Genomic DNA, 21,711 nt, shown 5'->3' with positions numbered 1-21,711 from the left:
CCAATAGCTTCACAGCTTCAGCAGTAATGCTGAGAAGTTATAGCCAGTCAATAACTGGTAAACCATATTCCTTTTTTTTTTACCCCAGTGCAGATTGAGAAACTGCCATGCCAGTGCAGAACAGGAGTTGTCAGCAAGGAGCCAATCAGAAGGTGGTTAAATTGTTGTGAGCCGCCCCGAGTCTTCGGAGAGGGGCGGCATACAAATCTAATAAATAAATAAATAAATGGTGGCTAAAGATTTTGCTGACAGCTCAAGCAATAAAAAATAGACTGTTTAAGAAATAAGAAATATACATATGCTGTACCGGCTTTGTTAGCACTATGTACAAGATGGTTGGGTTTGCAATATACAAACAAGCTAACAATGAATAAGAGAATTCAAAATTTCTCAAGCTAAGTAGATTAGCCAATTGTTAAAAAGATATAATATGGAGAAGTGTAAAACTGTTAAGATACCAATGGATCAGGGATTTACACAGTGATATTAAACACCCTTTATTTGATAAGGAAATATATTTCTAATTGGTAGTCTCTCATATTTGAGTAATTGGTCTGGACCAGATTTACTGTATCTTACAGCATAAATCAATTGGCTAGATATAATGTTAAACCAAATGAAAAGCATTAGCAAGGAGCTAAGCGAATACTTAAGTTATTTAAAGCACACAATACATTATTATTTATATTTAGAATCAAGAAATGAACTAGTGTTAATTGCTTGTGCCGATGCAAGCTTTGCTACTGATACAATGACTCATAAGACAACATGTTGGTTATGACCTATAAAGCCCTTCATGGCATCGGACCAGAATAACTCCGGGACCGTCTTCTGCTGCACGAATCCCAGCGACCAGTTAGGTCTCACAGAGTTGGCCTTCTCTGGTCCCGTCGACTAAACAATGTTGTTTTGCGGGACCCAGGAGAAGAGCCTTCTCTGTGGTGGCCCCGACCCTCTGGAACCAATTTCCCCCAGATATCAGAGTTGCCCTCACCCTCCTTGCCTTTCGTAAGCTCCTTAAAACCCACCTCTGTCATCAGGCATGGGGGAATTGAGATATTCCCTTCCCCCTAGGCTTATAAAATTTATACATGGTATGTCTGTATGTATGATTGGTTTCTTAAATTGGGCTTTTTTACATTACTTTTAATATTAGATTTGTTCATATTGTCTTTTTACTGTTGTTAGCCGCCCCGAGTCTACGGAGAGAGGCGGCATACAAATCTAATTAATTAATTACTTTATCCACTATGGAAGCAGAATTCTCGCATTTATCATTAATGTGTACAGAATCGGTATATTATAAACAATTGTTAAAGGATATAGGAATTACTGTACAAGAGCCATTTACTGTGTATAAAGTCAATCAATCTGCAATTAATAAGGCTAATAGTTTAGCTGTGAAGACAAGATAAAAACATACTGACTCAAGGTATCTAAATGTTAGACAGTGTGTACAAAGTAATGATTCAGTTAGAATATTGTACAAGTGAAAACAATATTGCAGATCAATTTACCAAGACTCAAGGTGCTATTAAGCATAAAGAATGTTGTGAAAGTTATAAACTGAAAATATAAAATGTTATATATTAGTCACCCAAATGGGAGAATATTAGTACTATTTAGAAAACAGTTGGGTTAACAATATATAAACAAGCTAACAACGAAGTTTTATTTGAAGTACTATAGCTTAGAGGTAGTGTTGCAAATTGCCATAAGAGGGAGCCAGAAAGCATGATTCTCTCTGCTCTCTGTTCTTTTATGCTGATTCACTGAGACTGATGTAGTAAGCTCTTTGTTAATTTGATGTATTTGTAGGCTGTAATGTATGTCTGATATGTAAGACAAAGACAGGCTTGTAGTATTGTATTGAGAGATACTGATTGATTTGAATGTGTATAACTGGACTGTTTAACTTGACTGTGCTAAAAGTTTTCAGTGTGTCATTTAATAAAAATATTTTGTAATGCTATCTAAAGCATAAACACAATTTTATTAGAATCAACTTTCAAAGTAGTATATCCCGTTAGTTTTTACTGAATATCATGACATTGCCTACAAGAAAATGAAGAGAGACACAAAATTGAATTATTATTTTTATAAAGGGGAACAGTTTTAAGAAGTTACATATTCTTTCTATAAAGCCAGCAATCTATAACATTAGCAGAAACAGGAACATATTAGAGTTTATTCAATGGTAGATAAAAAATGAGAAAACATGAAACAAAATCCAGGTGTACAATATATAATTTGCAACAGCACTGCAAAGGTTTCTGATTATCGATAGTAACAAGCAAAGAAAACAAATCCACAACCACTGCCCTTTCTGGGATAACTAATCTTATATAGACTATTCATCTCTCAACTTCATTTGTCAAAATATGCACATGAACTGATCAATATTGATCAGAACCTTATAGACTTCAGTTGAGCAATTTTAGAATTCTGTATTAATATTTTTCCTCAACTATAGTTATTCAGTATACCTTTGCAATTATATAGTCAGGACAACTTAGTACATTCTCATAGAGAGCTATTTGCTGTGCCCTATATATTGCCAGTTTGTATTAGTTTTATTCTCTACTATTTTGTATTTAGTACCTTATCCTGTACACTTCAAAATACTAAGTAATAAAATAAATGGAAACTAGTGAAGTATTAAAGTTAACTAGTTAAGTGTTAAAAGATCAATAAATAAAAACATTATTTTACCCATCAATATTAAATTTTTACCAAAAAGCATAAAGGAACATTGGCATTTGCAAGTTAATGTATGTGAAATATTGTTTTTATGCATGACTTCTTATTCATGAAAGCTAGGGCCTTGATATGTACATCAACCACAGATAATGATGCTTGTGAAATTCTTTGGGTAATAAATTTCACATTTTTACTGCTCGTACGTCCTTGTGCAATAGTACCTTCATTTGAATACTGGCCTGCAGACATGAGATAAAACAAGGTCTCATGAATTTTCATCACCTACAGGTAGTCCTTGACTTACAACATAAATAAGTCTAGAATTATGATGGTATGATGGCAGTTGTTAATAGGATGACCATGTGACAGTGTCCAATTTTACGTCCTCTTTTGTGGCAGTTGTTGAATAAATACCATGATTATTAAGCCAATCTGTTTTCACCAATGGATGTTTTTTTCCCAGAAACCAGAAGTAAAAGCAAGAAACCAGGAAAAAAACCCCCAAAAATCACAATCACATGACCACCAAATGCCGAAAAGAGCCATAAATCCAAGCTAGTTGTCAAACTCCAAAATGTGATTATGTGACACATTTTGGAGATGATGCAGCCATTAGAACTGCAAGAACAAGTCATAAGTAGCTCTGGGGAGGCCCATCATAATTTTTAACTTCACTAAGGCTTACCTCTACACTTTTTCTCCTTCAATGTATCTAGTCAAACACAAAGAAGAAAACTATAAAGCTATCTGTGTTTATTGGATTACCAACTAAAGATTAATAATAGGCATTTTCAATATATTTGCTGTTGTCAACAAGAGGTAGTTTAAAAGAAGATACTTCACAAATAAGCCAGCCAGTGATAAGCTGGGTATTTTTTTCTTCATTATAATTAGATAAGTGTATTAAGACATTAGAAAACCAGGAGTAAAATCTCATGTCCTAGTACAGGGGTAGGCAAAGTTGGCTCTTCAATTCCCAGAATTCCTGAGCCAGCATGATTGGCTCAGGAATTCTAGGAGTTGAAGTCCACAAGTCATAGAAGAGCCAACTTTGCCTACCCCTGTATTAGTAGAGGACATATAAATCCACTAAAATCCTGATTTCATCATTCCATGCTTCATAACAGATATGAGGCATTCCATCTGATTGCAAGGTGAATTTTACACACACAAAATGGACTTCACGCCATCCAGAAATATTGAAAGAGGATATTGCTACCTAATCTTAACAGTTTAATTTCTATCAGTTAAAAATATATGACCCTGTCACATTTCCGTGTATAGCTTGCACAAAAATGTTTTAACAAAGATATGATTTTAAAAGATATGATTTTAAGAAGGAAAAGAAGTAATTGGTAATCAGAAGAACATTGAATGTATATTAATATTAGCAAGAAACAATCAAAAATCTCCAGTAGCATAATTAACTACTTAATAATTAATAAGAAAGTCCCTGATAATAAGCCCAATTGGGCTTTTGAGTGCATAACAATAAGGCCAAGCACTTACTTCAGGGTTCAAAATAATATAAGACAGGGTCTTATATTATTTTGAACACAGTATTAAATTAAGATTTGACTAGGCACATTCAGAATTCACAATGTATGATGGAAACCTCAGCTGGCCTCAATGTGAAAATTATCAAATTGTGTCAGTTCAAAAGAATGGGTCCCAATAGCTGCCCAGCCGTTCTTTGGACTGTGTTTGGTGACTTTCTCCCACAGAGGATAGCCATTCAACATGCCATAGATATTGGATCCCTGTCAACAAGAAGGGAAAAGTACAAATTTGTATTGAGGAATCAATATTGTTTTCAGTTTTATATTGAAGAACATCATAAGTCAGAAAATAAATCGTTCTAAAATATTTGCCCACAGGGCAAATGCTAGATCTTCCATTTTGAGAGAGATCTGCAGTGCAAGCTTTCCACTGAAAATAAATTCACAAAATATGTATACTGGGTTGAAACCAGAAAACAAATCGTAGCCACATTCTATATAACCAAAGGTTACCCCTCCCACTGACCTTTATTTGCACCATGCATACTTATCCACAACTGGATACTCTACAAAGACATGGAGCTTAACTTTCAGAATTCCACACCCAGTCTGACCCTTTCTGAGACTTCTGGAACTCAGAATATAGGAACTGGGAAGGAGACAGTTAGGGAAAATTGATATACAGTGATACCTCGTCTTATGAACCCCTCGTCATACGAAAGTTACGAGATACGAACCCAGGGTTCGAGATTTTTTTGCCTCTTCTTACGAACGTTTTTCAGTGGGAGGGGTAACACAGAAGTCCGGAGGTGGGGTTTCGAGGACTTCCGTGTTTGTGCGATGCTGCGATTTCACTGAGACTTCCCTCGCTGGGAAACCCCACCTCCGGACTTCTGTTGCCAGTGAAGTGCCCATTTTTGCGATCCTGGGATTTCCCTTTTGGGAACCCCTACAGCATCATAAAAACGCGGAAGTCTAGAGGTTGGGTTTCCCATGGAGGGGGGCCTCAGGGGAATCCCACCAGCGCAAAAACGGGCGCTTCGGCTTGAAAAAGGGGTGAATTTTGGGCTTGCACGCATTAATTGGTTTTCCATTGATTCCTATGGGAAACATTGTTTCGTCTTATGAACTTTTCACCTTATGAACCTCCTCCCGGAACCAATTAAGTTCGTAAGACAAGGTATCACTGTATCTTGCTATTTCAGAGTTTTTTCCAAGTTAATTAATTCCTGTCATCTCTATGGCACAGGAACAGCACGCTAAAATAAGTAGTAGAAATTTCCTCTACTCAGTTCATTCAGAGGAATAAATCAGAATATCACAACACACAAATACATACTCATCCACAAAGTAACCATATGTTGTACAGTCCAGATTTTAGAAGTGATAGGAAAATACATAACTATCATGCATCCCAAGGAATGCCTTATAGATTAAAATCTGAACTCAGAAAGGGCAATTCTCAGAAAATATGTGGATAGACAGCTTTTATAACCTGCTGGGATATTCTTGTACTAATCTCTAACAGGCTATTCTTGAACAAAGGAACTCTCTCAGCATGATACTACTGAATTGCAGCTCGTCAGGTAGTTGAATTTTAATACCTGTGGCTTAATGAGATAGCAGGCCTTTATTCCTCTTTAGGAGTTAATCAGCTTACCAGTATTTGGATAGTATTTCAATGCTTACCTTTAGAATGAGAGTGAGTGTATGCCATCTGTTTGCTCGCACACCAGATAACCCCGTCATCAAGATATCAGCACCAGCTACAAAAGAATAACATTTTAAAACGCTTTCTCTATTTAGAAAGTGAACTAAAATTATGTGCCAAACTCTAAATTTGAACAAAATTAAATAAAACAAAATTAAAAGGGGGCATTTGCCCAGGTTCGCACGGTGCACCAGTTGCGGCCCTATTTGGACAAGGAGTCTCTGCTCACAATCACTCATACCTTTATTACCTCGAGGTTCGACTACTGCAATGCTCTCTACATGGGGCTACCTCTAAAGAGTGTTCAGAAACTTCAAATCGTGCAGATTGCAGCCGCGCGAGCGGTCATGCATCTCCAACATTCTGCGGACTGCATTGGTTGCCGATTGGTTTCCAGACACAATTCAAAGTGTTGGTGATGACCTATAAAGCCCTACATGGCACCGGACCAGATTACTTACGGGACTGCATTCTGCCACATGAATCCCAGCAACCGGTTAGGTCCCACAGAGTTGGCCTTCTCCAGGTCCCGTCAGCTAGACAATGTCATCTGGTGGGGCCCAGGAAAAGAGCTTTCTCTGTGGAGGCCTTGGCCCTCAGGAATTAGCTCCCTCCAGAGATTCACACTGCCCTCACCCTCCTCGCCTTTCACAAGAGCTTCAAAACTCATTTATGTCGCCAGGCATGGGGCAATTAGATCAAGCACCCTTCCTTTGTTTATGAGATGCAATGTGTGGTTGTGAATGAATTGGTTGACTGTTCTGATTATATGTGGGATTTTAGTAGTAACTTTTAATTAATTAGATTTGTTGCTGTGCTGCTTTTGTACCCTGTGAGCTGCCCCGAGTCTTCGGAGAACGGCAGCATACAAATCTAATTAATAATAATAATAATAATAATAATAATAATAATAATAATATAATATTCAAATACAGGGATAAATATAAAAATAAGATAAAGATAAAATATAGTTTTCAATATTGTAATTTATTTGGTATAATGTATATGATATACATCACATTTTGAGTGAATTTTCAGTTTTGAATATAGAAAAAAATGCTCCAACTTCTACCCTTTTTTGTGATATAACTTTTTATTAGTTTATCTAAGTATAAAATACAAGAAAGAAAAAATATGGAAAAGTAAGAAGAGAGGGAAGGGAAAAGAAGGGATATACAGTAATGGGATGAGAAGAAAAAAGAAGGCAGCACTTTGGACTCTCTTTAAATTATTGGGGGCAATATGCTGACTCTGTAAATCATTTAGGAAGGGCTGTAGAGCACTGTGAAATGGTATATAAGTCATAAGAACATAAGAAGAGCCATGCTGAATCAGGCCAAAGTCCATCGAATCCAGCATTCTGTGTCACCAATTGTACATGGGGATCTTGAGCAGAAAGAGAAGGCAAAACCCTCCCTTTCCCTTGACCCCAACAAATGGTACTCAAGGGAATCCTGCCTGCCTCAACCAACATAGAGGCGGCACATGGACATCCATTTCAATAACCACAGGTACACTTGGCATCCATGAATCTGCCTAATCCTGCATTGAAGCTATCAAGGCTGACAGCTGTCACGACCTCTTCTGGAAGTGAATTCCATAAACTAACAACCTTCTGGGTAAAGAAATATTTCCCTTTATTTGTCCTGCTTTCTTACCTATGAGCTTTAGGGAGTGCCCTCTCATCCTAGTATTGTGTGATAGAGAAAAATTTCTCTATCCACCTTTTCTATCCCATGCATTATTTTATACACTTCGATCAAGTCAACCCTTAAATGCTATTGCTATTTAGAACAGTAGAAAGTAATATTACAACCACAACTTTTTGCTTTTACACATCAGTATGTACAACTTCTACCCTTCCAAACATCTACAGCAGTGATGGCAAACCCATGGCATGGTTGCCACAGATGGCATGCAGAGCCATATCTGAGGCACGCAAGGCATTGCCCTATGTCAGCTCCAGCATGCATGTGCATGCTAGGCAGCTGATTTGGGGGCTTCTTTTCAGCCATTTTTGCTCTCCCCAGGCTTCAGGAAAGCCTCCTGAACCCTGGGATGGTGAAAAATGGTCAAACATGCCTACTGAAAGTCCAGAGGGTTCAGTGACGCCTTTACACAAGCGCAGTGGAAGGGTTGTGTGAATGCACAGGGAGCAGTGCAGAGGTTGTGCACATGCGTGGGGGGAGGGCATTGCATTATGGGTATGGGCACACATGCACACACTATTGCACTTGCACATACTCTTTTGGCACCCAAGACAAAAAAGGTTCGCCATCACTGATCTAGAGACACAAGGTTGCGTAACATTCTGAAATAGATAAAATGAAAGATCTGTAGGGCAGTTATCAAGTCTCAGAGAATAGAAGACAATCCATCTATCCAACACCCTCCTCCATTATGCTGAAAAAGTTACAAAGAAAGGATTTACCGAGATCTCCTGTGACTCGATACGTTCCATCAGGAAAAACCCAGAAGAAAATTCCTTTGGCAGATGCAATGTATATGCCACCTTTGTCAATTCTTCCTGCAATGAATGCTCCTCCTTTATTTGATTCTATATAAATATCACAGGTTATTATCATATTTACCCTGTAAGAATAAATGGAAGATCGTTAAATATTGGAGTAATTTTTTTGGGGGGTAGATATTGTCTTAATATTTGAATAGTCTTTTCTCTTGCTTATTTTGAAATCAGAATCTGTAACAACACAAGGGTGATCCAGTTCATAATTATAATATGTCAGAGAAGTGATATTTTCTTCCAGCTTCTCCCCTAAATATCTAAAGTAATATTCTAAATATAATAATCCTTTACTTAGGGCTAAGGGTTATTCCATATAAGACTTCCCAAATGGGAACTTCTTCATCTTAGATTATTTTTAGCAAAGATGAAGTAAGACACATTGTAAACAAGACTGACAATTTTTGTAGAAACCAGACAAAATTCCCGTTCAAAATTGCCTGATATAAGATTTTAAAATTTTGATTCCAACAAAGTCAACACTTCACAATACTGTACTTTAAGAGTTTTTAAAGTTTAATATGAGATGCATTCAATACTATCTAGGACTACTTAAAATGTTATATTGAAAGTGGTATACTACATATATTATACAACTACAGAAATGTTTCACTTAAAAACACCTCTAGAAATACTTCTAAGAGAAACAGAGATGCAACTATCAGTCTCTTTAGGAGAACTGAATCCAAAAGGATAATCAACAGTACTATGCAATGTTTTATTTCTCTTGCTATAGTGCTCGTAGCAATATAGGGCCTCAATTTTATTTCCAGATGTATTCTTTTCTAGTTTGGCATAGCTAAGGAAGAAAACAATATTAAAGATGAGATCAAGGGAAAGAATATTGCAATAGGGAAAAATGTTATATCAGATTTTTTAAAATAATTTATTTGTAAACCATTCTGTAGATTCATTTTTAAAATTGAAAGGCACAACAGTGTCTTAAAATAAGTAAGTTTATTTACAGCAATTTTGTTTCCAGAATTCAAGGGATCAAATAATTCATACTTTGAAATATTAGTCATATCCTTGTAACAAGCCTACTTTCAAGAATGCTACTAGTAGCTAGGATAATTTTTGTCACAGGAAATATTACACGTGCAATGACTAAATCGATCAGCATTATATAAAAACAAACATCTCTTCAACGAGGATTTTACACTCTGATAATGTCAGTAGGGACTGACGAAAGCTTAGTTTTAAATTTAAAAATATTCAACATTCTATGTATGTATGTATGTATGCATGTATGTATGTATGTATGTATATGTGTGTGTGCATGTGTGTGTGTGTGTGTGCGTGTATTCTGTCAAATATATATATTTGTTTTAATTAGTTTACTTTATTTCTATGAGTTTGCCTTTGCTGTTTTAACTCATGAGATGAGATGCCATAGTCACATAAGTGAAATGGGAAGCTATGTAAAATGAATGAAATAAAACTAAAATAAAGAATAACCATAATAAAGCAAGTTATCACCAAAAGATTCTCTGCAACTGTATGTTCACTACTATGGCCACATTTCATAATAAACTTAGATCCAATTGAAAATACAATAGAATACATGCACTACATACCACTTATAGCTGCCGATAATGCTGATTGGGTTCTTTGCATCAATAACCCAGGTTATAGGTCTCTGAGTCACCACTTGTCGGAGTGTAAACACATGCTCTCCCGGATCAGAAGCATTAATAAAATATTCAAACACTCCTGTTTGATCAGCAAAGTATGGTGCTTCACTGAAAGGTGGGTTGCCTATTTGAAGAACATACATTTTATTATTTCAATCCGTCACAGTCATAGGTGTTCACATTCACAAAATGAGAAATTTCTTTGTTCCAAAAAACCTCCACATTATAAATGTTCATCATCACATGTACTGAAAAATTCATTTTTATTGTCTTAATTGGTCATCTCTTCAAAGTTACCAAGTGGGGGGGAGGAAGGCCACCAAGAACAGTCAACTGAAAGATGTATGTGATTGGGAACTCTAGCAGGCTCAGATCTCAGTATCCATATTTTTTGTGATTTACACCAACTAAGATGCTTTCAAAATTAAAAGGCTGCAGAAAGAAGTTCAATGAACAAATGCATGGACTGCCCAATTTGCAGCAATAATCACCAAGCAGAGCTAAATAGTTATATATCATGGATGGTTTAATTTGGATCCCTGTCCAAACAAGGGATTAGATTTATGGTTGTCAATAGACAACCCATTCTCCCATTGTATTGATTTCTATGTGTACCATTCTGTTCCTCTACTATTGGGAATGCTACAGAATTTATACTATTGATGAAGCCCTATCCTTGACAAAAACGACTAGTAGCCTAGGATCCATGCTAGAATTCCCTCAAAATAGCTTGATATTGACTTACGGATATTGAAATCATCTTTGTAAATGGACGGAAAAGGTTGAGAAGGAGGAGGTTCTGAGGAAGAACTTTTATGGCCAGTTGTTAGTGTTGTCAAAGTATAGATCTCATCCAAGCCCAAATTTAGCGTCAAAATTCCTTCAGAGATCTACATAGCAAGAAAGAGGACAAGTGACCAAGTAGTAGCAGTACATACAGGGAAGTCTTTCAGGGCATTGGAAAGGATTCATTCTTGGACCATTGACAAGAAAGAGATACAATTTGGTGTAGCACTTTAGGGACCAAGCTAGAAACCAGGGGACAGTGAGTTCTACTCCCACTTTAGACATGAAAGCCAGCTAAGTAACTTTGGGCCAATTTACCTCACAAGGTTGTTATTGTGGATAAACTAAGAGGAAGAATAATATATTCAGTAAGTGCTAAGGAAATGAGTTTTAGCTACAAACTATCATTCCAAGTGATTTACTACATTCTCAAATTAGCAACTTATTAGGAGAATGTAAGGAGTTATAGGTAGACTAATGTTTTTGTTTTATACATCACCTAGAGTCCATTGGAGTTGGGCACCTGTAATCAATTTAGAATAAATAGGGCTTATACATTGCTCAAAAAATAAAGGGAACACTTAAACAACACAATATAACTCCAAGTAAATCAAACATCTGTGAAATCAAACTGTCCACTTAGGAAGCAACACTGATGGACAATCAATTTCACATGCCCTTTGTGCACATTCAACTTAGTACAGAAGAAGTATTCAATGAGAATACCGTATATACTCGAGTATAAGTCGGGTTTTTTTAGCCCAAAAATGGGCTGAAAAACCCGACCTCGACTTATACTCGGGTGACTGACATGTCACCACAAGAGGGCGCAAGCGGCTGAGGGAAAGACAGCCGTCTGCCTTTGCTTCAGCTAGAAAGAAGCGGCAACTGCCCGGTCAAGAAGCAAGAATCCACCTAGCCAAACGGCTTTTTTCTTGTTTAGCGCGGCGTTCAAGTGGTTGGCAGGTTCCTTTGCTTGCACGCAAGAGCCAACCACTCGAACGCCACGCTAAACAAGAAAAAAGCCGTTTGGCTAGTGGGTAGATTCTTGCTTCTTAACCGGGCAGTTGCCCCCTCTCCCAGAACTTCTTTGGAGCTGAAGCAAAGGCAGACGGCTGTCTTTCCCTAAGCCGCTTCCTGGAGACCGCTAAAGATATCGCTCTGGGAGAGGGGGCAACTGCCCGGTTAAGAAGCAAGAATTTCCCCCCCCCCAGCCAAACGGCTTTTTTCTTGTTTAGCGCGGCGTTCGAGTGGTTGGCTCTTGCGTGCAAGCAAAGGAACCTGCCAACCACTCGAACGCCACGCTAAACAAGAAAAAAGCCGTTTCGCTGGGGGGGGGGGGGAATTCTTGCTTCTTAAACCGGGAGCAGTTGCCCCCTCTCCCAAAGCGATGTCCCAAAGCGGTCTCCGGGAAGCGACCGAGGGAAAGGCAATCGTCTGCCTTTCCTTCAGCTCAAAAGAGAAGGCAAATGCCCTGCCTTCCCCCAGCCAGTTAACCGAGCGCTTCAAGTTAACCGGCTGGGGGAAGGCGGGGCATTTGCCTCCTCTTTCGGGCTGAAGGAAAGGCAGACGATTGCCTTTCCCTCGGTCGCTTCCCGGAGACCGCTTTGGGACATCGCTTTGGGAGAGGGGGCAACTCCTCCCAGTTAAGAAGCAAGAATCCCTCCCCCCTAGCCAAACGGCTTTTTTCTTGTTTAGCGCGGCGTTCGAGTGGTTGGCTCTTGCGTGCAAGCAAAGGAACCTGCCAACCATTCGAACGCCGTGCTAAACAAGAAAAAAGCCGTTTCGCTGGGGGGGGGGGATTCTTGCTTCTTAAACCGAGAAGTGGGGTTTTCGGAGTGGGGAGGCAAAAACGCTCAGAATGTCACCAACGAGGCATTTCTCCAAGGGGCGGGGGTCCCTAAACTTTCCTTTAACCCCAGCGGACACAAAGATGGGAATGCGTGGTCCTTGCCAGCCACCCATCTGCGGGGGCTGCCCCGCGCCAAGGCAGAATTAAATTCAACAACCAAAATATTATATTTTTTAAAAACATACTTTTTTGACAGTTTGTTTGCCTTTTAAGACATCTCTCTGGCTGTGCCTAATGTCAACAATAAAAATTTTTGCCAGGTGAATTTTTTTTTGCCAGATTAGCTATGGATCTCACTGAAGAAATTTTAAAGAATACTCAAAATGATTCTTCATTTGCTTTGTAACCTTAAATAAAAAAACAATACAGTATTGACTCTGTAATTTACCCGGGGAGGGGACAGGAGGGGGGCGCAGACAGACAGGAAAGGAAGACAGACAGACAGACAGACAGACAGACAGAGACCTATGACCACAATTGAGCTCAAAATTTGTTGTTAAGCAAAAGCATTGTTAAGTGAAAATCACCACATTTTACTCAATCCATGACATTTCCTAGCTCTAACAGTGATGTGCAAGCTAGGGAAGTACCGGTACATCTGAAGACATGTGTAATGTTCTAGTTATGGTTAACTGTGTGGCAGAAAGTGGACTCTGGGTTTGTTTTCCTATTACAGTGAGGTTGAATGTACCATATATAATTTTACAAGAGCTCTCTCTCTTTCTCTCTCTGTATATACACATACAGTTTATATAGTAGATAATGTACAGTATATTTTTGTGTGCCTGTGTGTAATATTTATTTACACATATGGCATATATACATAGAATTAAGTATATTTTGGATGTTCAGTAATTGTAAATATAGAGGGAAATTGTATCTCTTTGAGGCAAGGAGAGGTCAAGTATCCTAACCCTAACCCAAACCAGCAGGAGCAGGGGATTAAGGTAAGTACCTAGGTACTTGCAATTTTTTTGCCTATACCTGCCTTGGGGGATATATACCTGTTTACCCTCTTTTAAACTTACAGAGCTAGTTTACTGGCTTTCTTTGAAATAAATATTCTAAAATATTTAATCTACTGATGCCTCAATTGATGTAATTTTATTGGTTTCCATTTTTATAAGTTACCAGTAGCCGCTGCAATTTCCACCCTCGACTTATACAGGGGTTTATAAATTTTCCCAGTTTTTGTGGCAAAAGTAGGCGCCTCGACTTATAGTCGGAGCGACTTATACTCGAGTATATACGGTATTTCATTTATTCAGATCTAGGATGTGTCATTTGAGTGTTCCTTTTTTTTTTTTCAGCAGTCTAGTTTTAACACTTAAAGTGCTCATATTTCTTTCTAAATTCTAGCTGTTTCCTTAAAAGCAGAAATTTGTTGCCTGCCATAACAAGATGAATGCATTTCAGACATGGGAACTTAATAATATGTTTCCTACTTAAACAGCATTATTCTTTCATTACAGATGCAGCTTTGTATAAGATGGCATGCAGGCAAATGCTCTTTCTTTGCATACCTTTAGTTCCTCATTTAGACGTTTAAAGGCAATATCTATCAACTATATCATAGTCATATTAACCCTTTGGTGTACTCACATTTTTAGGGCCAAGAGACTGAAACAATGTAGAGTTGGCAGTAGAAAAATCAAGCTTGGAATACCACATCTGAAGAGATTTCAACTTGCTCTGGAGGAGAAAAAAATTACATTTAATTTTCTTAAGATACTTTATAGCCATCAACATAGATGGTTTTTAAATTAAACACATGAAGATGACTAATAATATCTATTAGCCAAGATGACTGTGTATTTATTTCAGCATCAGAACTATTGTGACTCTAATTACTAGTTATTAAACAGAACATTAGCAATAAGATGCCATTTGGCTAGTATCCTCTTTGTGGTATCTTTTTACTCACTGTGAGCCACTGGATTTGATTAAGTTGACCTTTGGTCTAGCCACCACAGTTCTACTATAGTGGCTTAAACAGGAGGCAGTGATACAGCAGCAGAAAATTAAATCAAAACAAAACTCTAAATTAGGAAGTCAAAATAATAATAATCTAAACACCTTTTTATATAGACTGATAAATATCAGACTATTGAAATTACATAACTTTCTTTAACTTTTCAATGTTATAATTCATTTTTTTATAATGGATTCAATGTACTCCATATGAAATTGCATTCTATAATCTTGCCTCTCTCTTGATACAAAGCTGATTCAAAGTCTTCAAAGTTGACAAATTTCTTGGAACTAACATTCAGAGTTTAGAACTGATCTATTCTTCCATGTGTAGATTGTTTCATCTATTTTGAAACAATCCAAGCACAATCATCCAAAGTTCTTCCCAGATTGAACATTTCCATATTTTTAAAATATAAGGATTAAGGATATCAATGTATTGTTTATCTATTTATTTTTATTTGTTTGTTTGGTCACATACGAATTGGTGGTATACAAAGATATAACATTTATATTCATGTTACTAGTAAAAGAGAAACATTAGGACAGAATTACCTTTAAAAATGAACTGATTCACCATGGCTAGAATATTTGACCAATGAGGAATTACATACCTGTATTTGCCAACATTCCTTCAAATTGATTACAAAAATTTTAATGGTATTTATTGCTATTTAAAAACATTTTCAGAATCTCAGAAATTCTAAAAGTATTATTACCTAACAATTGATTAAGAATATTATAAGCCCATGGCTTCTAATAAAATGTTTTGCTACCCACTTTAAAATAGAGGAAACATTTTTACTATAATTATAACTATTATACTTAAACTGAGACCACAATGATATTTATTCAATATTGTTTCCATTCCAATGTTTGACTGAGTTTAATAAATAAGCTTCATAATACTATTTAAAATCAGAAAAAGAAAAACTATTGTCTTTACCTCAAAATAAATTAAAATGTGGTTCATTTATCATCAATTCTGTTGCTGATAGTTCCACTGAAATATTTTTAATCCCATTAATTATCTAATAGTTATTTTTAATGGAAGAAACAAATATCCAGAATTTTCCTGTTCAAATTAAGTCTTTCTTGGAAATCTGAGTTATATAGCAGAAATTAGGACTATTTATTTATATTTATATTTATAATTTATATTTATATTTATACTTATGCAGGGTGTCCAGGGGGAAAGCATTTTGAAATTCCCTAATATTTCCCTTATATTTCCCTGTAACTTGCAATCTAGTTATGGCACGGTCGTAGACGACGTCATACCAAACGGCTAAGCCCTGGAGAAATATCAGTTGAGGAAGCAAGTTGTTGCCTCATCAACTATGCTCATTTTTGCTTGACTCTGCCAAGCAGCATGATCCTTTTTTGGTACATGATTTTTCCCTGACTTTTAAACATTTTAATATAGTTTGGTTTTTTTCCCTGATTTATTCAGGGTTTTTTTTCACGAATTCTCTGATAATTCCCTGATATTTCCCGAACCGCCGATTTCCCTGATAATTCCCTGATTTCCCTGTTTTCCAGGTTTGCTGGACACCCTGTTATTATTTAATCAAGCATTTATTAGGTAACAAATACAGGTACAGTGGCGCCTCTACCTACAAACGCCTCTACTTACAAAATTTTCTAGGTAAGAACTGGGTGTTCAAGATTTTTTTGCCTCTTCTCAAGAACCATTTTCCACTTACAAACCAAAGCCTCCAAAACTGTTATTGGAAAAGGCAGGGGGATGCCTCCGTGGCGCCTCTCTAGGAATCTCCTGGGATGAAACAGGGCTGGAAAAGGCAGGGAGAAGCCTCCGTGGGGACTCTCTAGGAATCTCCTGGGAGGAAACAGGGCCTCCACCATCCCTGTGGTTTCCCAAATTGCACACATTATTTGCTTTTACATTGATTCCTATGGGAAAAATTATTTCTTCTTACAAACTTTTCTATTTAAGAACCTTGTCACGGAATGAATTAAGTCCGTAAGTAGAAGTACCACTGTATAAACATAGTTATTAATACATGAAATGGATACAAATAAAGGGGGACATTAGGACAGGGACAGTAGACATGTTGCTGCACTTATACACGCTCTTTACAGACCTCTTAGGAATGGGGTGAAGTCAACAGTAAATAGTCTAAGATTAAAGTTTGGGGGTTTTGGCTATAATCAGACTACAGGCAGGCAAAACATTGCAGTACCATGAATCTGAACTGCACCAGTTTATTTGTTCATGGACAACTTCTGATAACAGCCAATAAGATACGGTGCATAGGAATGGAATTTGTCCCTCAATTAGTTATATGTAACATTCAACTACATAGTCACTTCAAAAATGCCAATCATTCTAATTGCTATAGATAAACAAAACAAGCTATTGACTGATCTTGTTTTGATCATCTATTCTCTAAGGCAGTGTTTCCCAACCTTGGCAACTTGAAGATATTTGGACTTCAACTCCCAGAATTCCCCAGGCTGGGGAATTCTGGGAGTTGAAGTCCAAATATCTTCAAGTTGCCAAGGTTGGGAAACACTGCTCTAAGGCACTCCACAGAGTGATTGAGGTACAGTTCAATTACTTACAAATGATCCTTTCAAGTGGAAAACTGCCTTTTGGGGTGACACAACATAGAAAGGAAGTGGTGGTCTGATACACATTGAGTGGTTGTGAGTCTAAAAATAAAGAAAAAATTTTACAGATTAAACATCACCTCAAAGCATCATTCCTTTTATTTCCATCATCCAGACACTAAGTGACATTGTTTATTTAGATAAAGAGGGTCAACAACATAAAAGCATAATTAGCAAGCTCTGGAGAATTATATATATATAATGTGTGATGTTCCTTCAATATACCAGGGTGATTCGACACAAAATGTAACCCTTCCCTGGTACAGAGCTGAAGGGATTGGATACTGTAGCCTAGAGGATAATTCTCTGCCTTACAAGGCAAAGGTTGCAGATTCAAGTCCCAGTGGGTATGGCTAGCTGATGAGGCCAAAATAAGGCCGAAATAGATCTATCCTAGTCTCCCTTAATTTTCAAATTCAGCTTAAACATGTGACATATATATATATATATATATATATATATATATATATATATATATATATATATATATATATGTGTGTGTTTTTCTTATGTCGGATCAATTTTAAAATTCCAGCTAAAAATACATTTAACATATATATATATATATCACAGACAGACAGACAGATACATAGATACCATATTTTTGGTGTATAAGATGCTCCAGAGTATAAGACACACCTTACTTTTATGGGAAGAAAATAGGGGGGGGGGATCTACCTATCAGGTATTCATCTGACTAGCATCCTTAGTCTGGTTCAGCTTCAGCACATTATTTTATCCCCTGGTTAGGGCTGAAAAAGCCCTTTTTTCAGAGGGAGTAGGAATGAAAACAAACCTGCAAAGACTTAGGGCAGGAAAAACTGCTTTGAGGGAGCAGGAATAAAAATAAATGCTGCAAGCCAGGAAGATAGCATCACATTAGGGAGTAGGAATGAAACCAAGCCTACTAAGACTTAGGACTGAAAAAAACCTTCTTTGGAGAGAGTAGGAAGCTGGGAAGATCATTAACACCTAGTTAGGGCTGGGGGTGGGGAGCTTCGGAAAAGCTACATTCAGAGTATAAGACGCACCCAAATTTTCATCCTCTTTTAGGGAGGAAAAAGGTGTGTCTTATACTCTCCAAAATACAATAGATAAATATATACAGAATGTCACAGAAGTGAATATGCCCATCACATTTTGTAAATATATAAGTATATCTTTTCATGCGACAACACTGATGAAATGACACTTGGCTACAATGTAAAGTAGTGATTATGCAGCTTGTATAACAGTGTAAATGTGCTGTCCCCTCAAAATTATGCAACACACAGCCATTAATGTATAAACTGCTGGCAAAAAAGTGAGTACACCGCTAAGTGATAATGTCCAAATGGGGCCCAAGTAGTCCTCTCCCACCCACCTCGGTGTCATGTGACACATTAGTGGTACAAGGTCACAAGTGTGAAGTGGGAGCAGGTGTGTTAAATTTGGAGTTATTGCTCTCACTTTGTCATACTGGTCACTGGGAGTTCAACATGGCACCTCATGACAATGAACTTTCTGAGAATCTGAAAATACAAATTGTTAATCTACATATAAAGATGGCCTAGGCCAGTGATGGCGAGCCTATGGCACGCAGAGCCATATCTGTTGGCACATGAACTATTGCACTAGCTCAGCTCTAATGTGCATAAGTGTGCCAGCCAGCTGATTTTTGGCTTGAACAGAGGCTCTGGGAGCGTGATTTTGGGCTCCAGAGAGCCTCGGGGGGGAGGGGTTACCTTCCTCCGGCTCAAGGGAAGCCTTTGGAGCCTGGGGAGGGTGAACGACAAGCCAACTGGGCCCACTAGAATTTGGGAATGGCCTCCAGGGGGGCAGGGGAAGCTGTTTTCGCCCTCACTAGGCATTGAATTATGGGGGTGGGCACTCGCACATGTGTGATAGCGTGCGCCCATGCTCTTTCGGCACCTGAGGGAAAAAAGGTCTGGCCTAGGCTATAAAAATATTGCCAAGATTCTGAAACGGAGCTGCAGCCCGGTGACCAAGACCATATAATGGTTTAACAAGACAGATTCCACTCAGAACAGGACTCGCCAGGGTTGACCGAAGAAGTTGAGGCCCTGTGCTCAGCATCACATCCAGAGGTTGGCTTTGGGAAATAGACCTATGAGTGCTGCCACCATTGCTGAAGAGGGTGAAAGGTTGGGGGGAAGCCTGTCAGTGCTCAGACCATAGGCCGCATGCTGCAACAAGTTGGTTTGCAGTGCTGTCATCCCAGAAGGAAGCCTCTTCTAAAGATGATGAACAAGAAAACCCGCAAATGGTTTGCTTCAGACAACCAGACTAAGGAAATGGATTTCTGGAACCATATCCTGTGGTCTGATGAGACCAAGATAAACTTATTTGATTTCGATGGTGTCAAACATGTGTGGCGGCAATCAGATGAGGAATATAAAGACAAGTGTGTCTTGCCCACAGTCAAGCATGGTGCTGGGAATGTCATGGTCTGGGTCTCCATGAGCACTGGAGAGCTAAGTTCAGTTAGGGAACCATGAATGCCAACCTATACTGTGACATACTGAAGTAGAGCATGATCCCCTTCCTTCAGAGACTGGGCTGCAGGGCAGTATTCTACCATGACAAACGACCCCAAATACACCTTCAAAGTGACTACTGCCTTACTAAAGAATCTGAGGGTAAAGGTGATGGACTGGCCAAGCAAGTCTCCATACATAAATCCTATTGAGCATCTGTGGGGCATCCTGAAATTGAAGGTGGAGATGTGCAAGGTCTCTTAACATCCACCAGATTTGTGATGTCTTCGTGGTGGAGTGGAAGAGGACTCCAATGGCAATCTGTGAAGCTCTGGTGAACTCTGTACCTAAGAGAGTTAGGACAATACTGGAAAATAATGGTGGCCACACAAAATATTGACACTTTGGGCCCCATTTAGGTATTATCACTTAGGGATGCACTCACTTTTGTTGTCAGCAGTTTAAACATTAATGGCTTTGTGTTGCGTTATTTTGAGGGGACAGCACATTTACAGTTATATAAGGTGTATATTCACTACTTTACATTGTAGCCAAGTATCATTTCATCGGTGTTGTCACATGAAAAGATATACCGTACTTAAATATTTACAAAATGTGATGGGGGTGTACTCCCCTCTGTGACATAGTGTATATATACACACACAAACACACTTACACATATACATATACACATATACACACATTATACACATATACAGACACACACACACACACACACACACACACAAACATATATATATACAGAACCTGTGTATATATCATATATTATATATCATATAATATTGAGTATATATGCATATACTTCTCCAGAACCTGTGCATATATCATATATTATATATCATATAATATTGAGGGGGGGGGGAGTGCATAATGCAAGACCTTAAGATGATAACTTGAAAATTGTTGAATAATATAAAAACCCACAATCGGAAGCTCCTTATTGTCTACCAGTCTCTGAAAAAATTCCAGTTAGAAAGATGTGGTTCAATATAAACAGATATAAATTTGTTTAATATAAATGAATAACTTTACTTTAGTATTCCTGGTCAAAATGTTTTTTTAATCCTTTATATAGATTATACCAATAATTTATACTACAACCTTGTAAAATTAATAAATCAATATAACATATCCCCAAATGTGCTTGTCTAAGGGCTCTTCTCAAAGCCCTATCTCATTTACAACTCAGTCTTGGGGATTATGTTAGGCCAACTGAAAAAAACACTAGTACAATGCTCCTCATAGAGAAGCATTCGTTTTCAAAATATATCAGCAGATGGCAGCATTGGACTGATTTTGTGGGGCTTGAAAACTAAACACTTTTTGCTTGGATGGGAGAGTATCAGAGACTACCAGGGTTGTAGACTATACTGAAAGTCGGGGGGGGGGGGGGTCACCTTGAAGAAATGCAAGAACAATTCATTTTCTTATTATTGCCATGAAAACTTTATGGATGCATTCATGAAATTAACAGGAGTCAAGAGCAACTCAAAGACACTATACTTCCGTGGCATTTGTACCGTTATGCTTCCATAAACTTTATAGTGTGTGAAATCAATTCTACATTAGACTTTGCCGAATAACATTACCATTGTTTCAATGATGATGGTCAGATTGCCCCGCCCATCAGTCAGAGCCACAAAGCTTCCACCTTTTTCCAGATGCCCATCTACTTTCAGGTAATACCAGCCTGGTTGGGTGAACTGTGTTGTATGTGCTGTGTTAAAACAAAAAAGAGTACGTACTGAAATTTGCTTCAATGGGAAGAAAAAAACAATAAGATCAACACAAAATCACATGAAGCTCAATTGTCCTACAAGATAAGCAATCATTTTATTTATTTATTTATTTATTTATTGTTTAGATTTGTATGCCGCCCCTCTCCGCAGACTCGGGGCGGCT

At 37.9% G+C, this 21,711-nt stretch overlaps 1 protein-coding gene across 2 annotated transcripts in view; it reads right to left on the bottom strand.

The window, feature by feature from the left end:
* Window positions 1-2,083: 2,083 nt before the first annotated feature.
* Window positions 2,084-21,711, bottom strand: part of GALC (galactosylceramidase) — a 53,797-nt gene continuing 34,169 nt past the window's right edge. For both annotated transcript variants that reach the window (XM_070753875.1, XM_070753867.1), the window contains exons 10-17: window positions 21,399-21,526; window positions 17,264-17,353; window positions 14,309-14,398; window positions 10,814-10,958; window positions 10,012-10,192; window positions 8,342-8,502; window positions 5,889-5,965; window positions 2,084-4,460 (exon numbers count right to left, since the gene is read on the bottom strand). In XM_070753875.1, coding sequence (XP_070609976.1) covers window positions 4,317-4,460; window positions 5,889-5,965; window positions 8,342-8,502; window positions 10,012-10,192; window positions 10,814-10,958; window positions 14,309-14,398; window positions 17,264-17,353; window positions 21,399-21,526 — 1,016 coding nt within the window. In that variant the 3' untranslated portion in view covers window positions 2,084-4,316. The remainder of the gene's footprint in view (window positions 4,461-5,888; window positions 5,966-8,341; window positions 8,503-10,011; window positions 10,193-10,813; window positions 10,959-14,308; window positions 14,399-17,263; window positions 17,354-21,398; window positions 21,527-21,711) is intronic.

This window comes from Erythrolamprus reginae, chromosome 1 (assembly GCF_031021105.1).
Source record: "Erythrolamprus reginae isolate rEryReg1 chromosome 1, rEryReg1.hap1, whole genome shotgun sequence".
NCBI classification, from domain to species: Eukaryota; Metazoa; Chordata; class Lepidosauria; order Squamata; family Dipsadidae; genus Erythrolamprus; species Erythrolamprus reginae.
This window is presented reverse-complemented; position numbering and strand designations above follow the sequence as displayed.